We start from the raw sequence: 9,511 nt of genomic DNA on the forward strand, positions 1-9,511 counted from the left end.
ATCTCAAGAGGGCGCTACCGCGCTAGCGCTATGCCACGCGTGAAATCTGGTACCCAACGCCGCGTCGTTCGTACCGTACGCTTAAAGTAAAAAGACAGGTACGAAAGTTTTGTAACACATTTCGATACGGATCGTGCATGACATGCATGATGTAACTTTATCGAAATTTCTGAGGACAGTTCTTTATGACAGCATCAGGCCTCCCAGCCTCATCACCATAAACTTTCAACAGAATATATCGACAGAAAAGACTCGATAATGGTGAGTAAACCATAGTCCGAGTAACTTGGACCCAACTTATCGCCTTTTTTTAACTGCGCAATAGTCGTAGCCTTGTCATGCTTGTTGCTGTCACGCCCCAACTATCGCATCGGGGTAGGTCCCAACTATAGTTGGGACTGTCCCAACTACAGTGCGGCAGTTGGGTCGGCCCAACTATAGTTAGGACTGGAGTTGCGCCGGATGCTTCATGCTTGATAGATCTTGTTGGATTAAATGTTCCGCGGCGCTGGCACCGTGTATTCGTCGTGCATGCATGCCGCAAGGCTGGCCGGTCACGTGGTAGTATGGAACGCCGTATTATCGCGGTACTTATCACGTTTCTCGTTCGGAATAGAGATTGCCCACTAACCTTCCAGAATTGCCCTGTCTTATGTGTAGTATAACTCTTCCTTTTTAAATTAATATAAAAAAATCTGACGGGTGGTGTGGTTTATTCCGTGTACGATGTCTGTGAAAATAGACATGCGCGGCGTGTGCGAACGGAGGTGGACTCCCTATTATCGCGGTATGCGGGAAGTGGTTTTTATAACGATCCCAACTTTTTTGTTCATAGTTTATTTTTTACCAAAACACCCCCTGAATAAAGTCTGATATTTTCCCTGTAACGTTCAAGTTGATTAAAGACAAAATGTCTGCAGGATGATTTCTTAAGACCCTACCCTTCCCCCGAAAGGAGAACACAAATCCCTGAGGCAAGTCTACTGATCGGCGATTGAGGGCGCCATTCACTTTACACGGTGTGCCGTTTTATTTTCGCTAAGGCGCGGTGCTTATTTTGATCCCGTAAAAGTTGTTACGATTTCGCGCTGCAAATATCGTCGTTCGACTTCATTTTACATTTGCAGCTGAAGAATGGGAACCAGACAATGGAACTTTCATGGACAGAGCGCAATTAAAGATTTATGTTAAAATATTAACGGTACCTTTTAGCAGACACGGTGAGGGAAAATTTTGCAAGTTTTGGAAAACGTTAATATTTATTAAAATCGTTAAAAGTCCCGAAAGACACAACATTTTTTAATCGTCCTTTTTATACAACTCGGTAGAAAATCCTTGATGACTGGTGAACTGGATAAAAATCGCCACTTGAAGGAGTTTTGACACTGTAAAAAGAGAAATTTCCCATGCCGCGATAATAGGGATGCCGCGATAATAGGGAGTCCGACTATACTGCCTAGTTGGATGAGTTGTCCAGCTGCTGGGTTGATTGTCCAGCAACATTTTGCAAAATTCAAAGATTGCCATGGCCGGCCAACTAGTATAGATGGGCCCCACCCATAGCTAATGTCAAAGGTCCCAAGTAAAGTCGGACAGTATGTAACAGAGCTGTAGGGAATGTTTTATAGTCGTCGTACATCGATGTAAACTATAGTTGGGACCGCCAAATAAAAATATTGCGGTGGCCCAACTACAGATGGTCCCCACCCATAGATAATTTCATTGGTCCCAAGTAAAGTCAGATGTGTATTAGAGTTGTAGGGAATGTTTTATAATCGTACAACAATGTACACTATAGTTGGGATCGCAAAATAAAAAGATTGGAGTGGCCCAACTATAGATTCGCCCCATCAATAACTAATTTCAGTGGTCCCCAGTAAAGTCAGACGTGTATCAGAGCTGAAGGGAACGTTTTACAGTTGTACATCAATGTAAACTATAGTTGGGACACCGCAAAATAAAAAGATCGGAGTGGCCCAACTATAGATGGGCCAGCCCAACAATGGAACTTACAGTTGGGACCGTCCCAACTATAGTTGGGACAGGCCCAACTATAGTTGGGCCAGCCCAACTGTGGAACTACATTTGGGACAGGCCCAACTATAGTTGGGACAGGCCCAACTATAGTTGGGACCGATGCGATAGTTGGGGCGTGACATTGCCATTTTGTGATTGGTCAATTAACGACGTTGAAGTACATGTACGCAAGTACGTACGGTACCATGTACACGTACGGGCGCCGCATGTACATGTTCATCGTACAAGGCCAGATTCTTAGTGCAGGTTTTTTGTGACACATTTCGTTCACATAATGATACAGAAAGGGGGAAAAGAAATATCATTTCACAAAACCCTACTGACCCACTGTGTATACATCTCGATATTTGAATGACAGAACATTGCAAGCTATCCGCAATGATTCGTTGGACATTAATTTTGTGCATAAACTTTGGGAATGGAATACTTCTCTCTTTAAAAAGAAACTTATATTATTCATCTATATTCATGCTTTCTTTAAAAAATTATGTTATGAATGTAAATTTATTAATTTTATGTACATATTATGCGTATTAAATTGATTCCTGCTTTTCTCTTCAATAATTGTTGTAATTAAAAAAAATACCTCCCTAATATCAAAAAGGACTGATAATGCGACCGGAAGAATTACTTAACACTCCAATTCCGTATTCACTTTCCTCCATGCTTTCATTCCTTTTTGGGGGGGGGGGGGGGTGTCTAAACGATCTCACGATGTAATCATAGATCATTTGGAAAATTGGAAATTTATTTTCTTTACATGATGTTCATTTATGAAAACAGACCGTCACTAAAATGATTCTGAACGTATTGTATACTGATCGAGTGCGGACGGATCCCAGGTGCGTACGGTAAGCAGCACTACTTGCGACCCCGCGTGCAGCTACTTGCACTGGAAGTACGAAGACACCATCAAATGAACGTAGTTCATTGTCCAATCACAAAATGGCAACAAGGCTACGACTATTGCGCAGTTTTTTTTAACATTTGGACATGGTCTGGCGATAGTGGGGTCCAACCAAGCTAATACCGCGACCTGGACAACATCATCCTGTCACTGTCCCAAAAACCAACATTTTCCAACAAAAAACATCAGATTTCACCTTCAAAACGGCCTCCAAATTACTAGATATGCCACCTGAGGTACAAGTAGACATCGATAATTAAGATGGTTGTACTGAAGTTGACTTACGATCCGGAAAAAAAGTGAAATTTTCCGTTCCATTTCGGAGAGCCCCCCTCACGATCTTGAACACGTTAAATTTCCGATCGTGTTTAATGTTTGAACGACGCAATTTCTTCTACATGCCCAGCGTACATTCGATGGTCCCAGTATCCCGAGTGCGATTCCGTTACCGAGCGCGCGCGATGCATCGATTATGATAATGAGTAGACTGGATCACGTTTGTAAACACATGTGCATTTCAAACGATAATAGGGAGTCGGGAACTAGCGCAGCTTTTATGGCGGGTACCAGTTCAAGTAGTCCGAGTAACTTTGACCCAACATATCACCTTTTTTAACATTTGGACATGGTCTGGCGATAGTAAGGTCCAAGCTAATACCGAGACCTAGACAACACAGTCCCAAAAACCAACATTTTCCAACAAAAACATCAGATTTCGCCTTCAAAACGGCCTCCAAATTACTAGATATGTCACCTGAGGTACAAGTAGACATAGATGATTAAGATGGTTGTACTTAAGTTTACTTACGATCCGGAAAAAAGTGAAATTTTCCGTTCAATTCTGAAGACCCCCTCTGCCTGGGTTGTCGTTGTTGTGCTCACGTTCAAAACTGCATGATAATGGCGTCTGACCTCGACCTCATGCAAATATCGAGACGGCGCGCTTGCGCATAATGCACTGCATGCACGGCAGATTTCCCTGCGCTGCGCCGACGACTGTTTCCTGATGTAGAGCGCCAGCCATGCGCCTGGCTAGCCAGCGTGACTCCTAGGCGTACCGCGAACTTACACAGCACTCTACATCAGGAAACAGTCGTCGGCGCAGCGCAGGGGAATCTGCCGTTTCGTCACGACATTTGCATGAGGTCGAGGTCAGACACCATTATCATGCAGTTTTGAACGTGAGCACAACAACGACAACCTAGGCAGAGGGGGTCTTCAGAATTGAACGGAAAATTTCACTTTTTTCCGGATCGTAAGTAAACTTAAGTACAACCATCTTAATCATCTATGTCTACTTGTACCTCAGGTGACATATCTAGTAATTTGGAGGCCGTTTTGAAGGTGAAATCTGATGTTTTTTGTTGGAAAATGTTGGTTTTTGGGACTGTGTTGTCTAGGTCTCGGTATTAGCTTGGACCTTACTATCGCCAGACCATGTCCAAATGTTAAAAAAGGCGATAAGTTGGGTCCAAGTTACTCGGACTACAGTTCAAGCTGGTTCCTGCACATGTACAGTGTATGTGTTTACAAACGTGACTCATTATCATAATCGATGCATCGCGTGCGCTCGGTAACGGAATCGCACTCGCACTGTATTCTGACAACCTTTCAGGCATGGCCAGGACCGCAATTGGTTTGTGCACAAAAAAAAATTAAGTACAATGAATGGCGGTCGATTACCAGGCACAGAGAGCAATTGCTGTCAACTACTCGTTTTTGCCGGCTGCGCTGGCTGTTGGCATATGACGTCACGCAGAAGCGTAACACCTGATGACTGTTTCATGCACTATCGGTTGCGGTTCCAGTACCAAAGCTGTGATGCGAGTGGTAAACCTCATATTAGTGCATGAAACAGTCATCGGGTGTTACGCTTCCGCGTGACGTCATACGCCAACAGCCAGCGCAGCCGGCAAAAACGAGTAGTTGACAGCGATCGCTCTCTGTGCCTGAAGCCGAAGGGGCATACTGTTTCCACCTTGTCCTTCCGTGGGTGTGTGTGGGTGTACAGGCATTACATTCACTGTGTGGACTTCCGAACAAAAGATGTCCACATAAACCAAGTAGAGGAGACACTGTGTGGACTTGGGCAAGTCCACACAGTGTTTCCCCATTTCTGGAAAACAGGTTTAGAGGCATTTTTGGGTTACGTTTATCTGTAGCAGAATGAAGAGAAACACTAAAGGGAATCATAGAAAAAAAATTGGGTTGAAAGAGTTTTCACAGTTTGAGAAAAATGAGTTTTTTTCACTGGTTTTTCTTAACTACACGAAAGCAATGGAATGTCCACACTTGGTATGTAACGTAAACTTGTGTGGGTGGGTAGGCATTACACTCACTGTGTGGACTTCCGAACAAAAGAGGTCCACATAAACCAGGTAGAGGCGACGTTGTGTGGACTTGGGCAAGTCCACACAGTGTTTCCCCATATTTAGCTAGAGGGGTGTTTCAAAAAATATTAAGTGAGTTTGTCTTACATACGCAGTGTGGACTTCCGAACAAAAGACGTCCACATAATGTAGGTAGCACCGACGTTGTGTGGACTTACCCCACGTCCACACAGTGTTTCCCCATTTCTGGAAAACAGGTTTAGAGGCATTTTTGGGTTAGGTTTATCTGTAGCAGAATGAAGAGAAACACTAAAGGGAATCATAGAAAAAAAATTGGGTTGAAAGAGTTTTCACAGTTTGAGAAAAATGAGTTTTTTCACTGGTTTTTCTTAACTACACGAAATCAATGGAAAGTCCACACTAGTCATGTGAAACAAGTATGGGTGAACTTGTTGAACAAATTGGGTTGTTTTGACTGAAAAATTTTGACTGAAAAATTTTGACCGCTTGGAGTCTGATAATTACCCTCGCCTTCGGCTCAGGTAATTATCAGCACCCAGACTCCAAGCAGTCTTAAACGGAGTGATTAAAACCTCCCAAGCACACAATTATTCCATCATTAAAGTTATTAACTTGGTGATGTGAATCTACGGGCCCTGCCGCAAATTTTTTATCCAAAAGCACATCGTATGGATGATTGTTGAGTGCCCTCTATGATACTTTAATTATACGTACGCAGGTATATAATGGCATGAATTACAGTTTGCTGTCGTGCTCTCCGATGGCTCAGCTGGATAATGCCATGGTTTTGAGATAAGAGGGTGTGAGTTCGAAACCATATTTTCCAATTTTTTTCTCTTTTCTAATTTTGCCACTTTGGATGATTTTTTTTTAAAAGGGAAATAAAATCTGAATTTCAGTAGGTTCAAATTCATTTCTTTTTTTTTCTTTTATATATTTTTTCCTCATGTTTTTTGGGAAGTCAAGTCCAAAACGCATAGCATACACCCCATTTGCTTATGTCATCTGAGAAAACATATTTGCGGCCTGGTTCCCTATAGGGACCAAAATCCCCTTTTCAATTATTTGACCTACCAAACTAGTTGCCGACATTAAGAACATGCAGGCATATCATAGATAAAGGGCAGGGTTTTGAATTTTTGAGGAAAATTTGAGGGTAAAATGATGCTGACGACAAAACGTACCACGGAAATAAAGATGGCAATCAACGCACAATGTACCGTGAACGGCGCACTGAATCGCACGGCACCAACTGTGAAATTTGCTTAGGAAAATATATATTATTGAATTATTGTTTCATTTGTATTCACGGTCTTCTTATTTTCACTTATCCAAATTGCAGTCTACATCACTGATTCTGGTTGGCCTTGGATTGGCTGGGGCTGCGTATGTGGGTAAGATAGCCATTATTAAATATATTTGATCATAATCGTCCATTGCTTTATGTTGTTATATGCACGAGGCTGATTGGCTTGATTCTCTGTTTGTATTCTGTCCGTAGGCCGTCTTGCTATGCAAACTGGACGCTTAGTTCAACAGAATGCTCATAAGATTCCAAAACCGGTAAGTACAGTAAGCTCCGGCTAAGGCTGCACTCTTGGGACCCAAGAATTTGTTACGACTTACGCGAATGCCGACATCTGCTGTAAGTCGTCATTTTACCGACTTATATGAATGGTCTTTTGCACACATGATTAATTGCACTAATTGGCTTCGATTTACCCTGGAGTATCTCCTTAATGCTTGAGTTGAATCCAGCAAATTAATCCTCGAATTGTATCATCATGTTTGATAGTGGAGACCTCGATACATATGTACGTGCACAGTAACGAATTAAATGCGTACATGGTCTGGTATATACCACGCATGCATGAAGTCCATATTATACCCTAGCCTTGAAATACATAGAACAGCTGATGGGATGATAGAAAAGCTCAATTTTATGTGTTTTTGCTTTCATCAATTCAGACATTTAGCAGTTACTACAAAGGCGGCTTTGATCCCAAGATGTCCAAGAGAGAAGCCAGCCTCATCTTGGGTGTCAGGTAAATATGTGTTGAAGTAACAAGACCCCATGTACGTACTAAAGAGTGTACTTAAAAAAGAAAATCCTCAAATCACCTTTTTGATGTAATTTTTTGTCTATCGGGCAGGTTTATTTATATTTAATTTTTTTTTTCAAAACCAATCTCCTTAGCCCATCCGCATCCAAAGTGAAAGTCCGAGAAGCTCACCGGAGGATAATGCTGTTAAACCACCCAGACCGAGGTATGTGTAGTAATCCACTGTAATACAGGCACTGTGTGGCCTCTCAAAAGGCCAAGTCAAGATGCTTTCTTGACACAGTGGAATGATGAAGTTGTTTACATGTATCATTGTCAACTTTGTCAACCTCGCATAGTGTGCACTACTAGTTTCCTGATTGGTTATGCACAGATGGTTGCATATAACATGCATTTTTTTTGGGGGGGGGGGGGTAGGGAGATGGGGGTACGTTTGCTTGAGATCACACCCAGATGTAGGCACATGACTCACAGAATTGCACTAATGCCTTCATATTGCAGGGAATAGTACGCATTTCTACTAGTATAATCATGCCAGTATAATCAAGGGCCAACATTTATTTAGATGAGCAAGGGGAAATCTTGAGTCTTACAAAAAATACTACTTTTCTGGATTCAAGGAGTTGCTGGATACAGATGCCAGGTACATGTAGCTCTGTTCATATTGTTCTAGAATTGTCCCGTCTCATATTGACAATATTTAGATAGAAAGAGGGAGCTTTTTAAATTAGCTGAACCAGAAGGAAATTGAACATATCATTCTTACTGAGAGTGCCGAAACATCCGTACTACACATTGAATTGAAAAGGGCACTTGCTGTCTGGTTTGAGGAATTCATTCTGAAGTATTTTTGTTTCACCTTTGTTTTGTCACAGGAGGCTCCCCATATTTAGCAACAAAGATCAATGAAGCCAAAGATTATCTGGAAGGACAGTCCAAGAAGTAAAAAAAAATGAACTCATTGACCTTTACATGAACATTTGCATTGTCAAATTGGAACATTGAAAGTTCTAATCTTGTTAAGTGCAGCCAGAGTTGAGTGCCTTTGAATATCAATGCACGCAGCCAAGGGAACTATGACGACTCTGAATGAAATTATGAATATCCTCAAAATGCGGATTCAATCCACTTGTGAATAAGTGGCAGACAGGCTTTTGAGTGCCATCTATGCATTTCTACATGTGTTCTCAATAGTAAAGTGACCCAAGGCATCAAGTTCACTTAACCGAGAGTTCTGTAAAATCACATCAGAGTATAATGTGCATCAAAAAATATGGTGACCGTAATAGGTTACATGTACACAGCAAAAAGCATGCGCACTTCACAGGCAGAATTTGTTAAAGTGACACCACAGCGGAGTTCTCCATTCGTCTGCCAGCCTACCACACGTCTACCCTTTTACTGTTAGGTCTAAAGTTAGCATTTTTCTGCTAACCATCGTAAACAGTGCTCATCCCCTCTGAACAAGTGCAAGTGAGAATTGATTTACCATTGGTCAAAGTCTGTGTGTCAAGCGGGCTTCCATAGTTATGGCTATGTCCATTGTCGGCTTGTTCCATGTACATGTAGTTGTAATCTGTCAAGACCTATACAATGGCTCTAGACTTGAGATGTGTCTAAAGTTACAGTGTTGTCAAGCAGTGTTGAAACACTGCTTGACTCGGTGGACTGCAAAAAGTACCCCCCTCAGTGGTTACAAAGAGGGAGGTAAGAGACTACTTGAATGGTCACTCACACAGACACAACTGGTTTGTGCACATTTGGATAATTCCCACGTACTTCATGGCATGTGCATATTGGTTCTAGTGTATAGTGTGCCCCTCCCACTGCAGCTTTAGAGAGTGGTATTAAAGTGCATGCCATTTACTCTTAGTGTACGGAGTCCATATGCTGCAACTATGGTGAGATGCAACACTGAGATGCTGTCACTTTCACTGTCATCTGGCACTGTACGAGACTCACCACACAATCAAGAGCTTACTACAACGTGGTGAAGTGGTGCGCCAAGACCCTCCCAATAAAGTTAACGTTTGGTTTTCTTTGAAACTGTGTGACAGACTACACATCTTCTTGTGGTGTAAAAATCTATTGTAATTTTGTTAGAATACAATTTTTTGATCATTTACTGAAGGGGAAACCTTGCAAATTAAAAA

The 9,511-nt window shown here is 42.0% G+C and overlaps 1 protein-coding gene across 2 annotated transcripts; it reads left to right on the top strand.

The window, feature by feature from the left end:
- Positions 1-87: 87 nt before the first annotated feature.
- On the top strand, positions 88-9,404 carry LOC119723802 (dnaJ homolog subfamily C member 15-like). Of its 2 annotated transcripts, none has more exons than XM_038194668.1 (6): positions 88-261; positions 6,638-6,689; positions 6,797-6,858; positions 7,264-7,340; positions 7,493-7,563; positions 8,234-9,404. In XM_038194668.1, the coding sequence occupies exons 1-6, from the start codon at positions 259-261 to the stop codon at positions 8,302-8,304; spliced, it is 336 nt and encodes a 111-aa protein (XP_038050596.1). In that variant the 5' UTR covers positions 88-258; the 3' UTR covers positions 8,305-9,404. The 2 variants fall into 2 exon arrangements, with proteins under 2 accessions (XP_038050596.1, XP_038050597.1); XM_038194669.1 differs by lacking the exon at positions 88-261 and adding an exon at positions 6,033-6,097.
- Positions 9,405-9,511: the final 107 nt, after the last annotated feature.

Source organism: Patiria miniata, unplaced genomic scaffold (genome assembly GCF_015706575.1).
Source record: "Patiria miniata isolate m_02_andy unplaced genomic scaffold, ASM1570657v1 HiC_scaffold_17, whole genome shotgun sequence".
In the NCBI taxonomy this organism is placed as follows: domain Eukaryota; kingdom Metazoa; phylum Echinodermata; class Asteroidea; order Valvatida; family Asterinidae; genus Patiria; species Patiria miniata.

Coding starts and splice junctions, on each gene's coding strand:
- LOC119723802 (XM_038194668.1), top strand. Junction 6,690..6,796: donor GGCTGGGGCTGCGTATGTGG/GTAAGATAGCCA, acceptor TTCTGTCCGTAG/GCCGTCTTGCTATGCAAACT. Junction 7,341..7,492: donor AGCCTCATCTTGGGTGTCAG/GTAAATATGTGT, acceptor CAATCTCCTTAG/CCCATCCGCATCCAAAGTGA.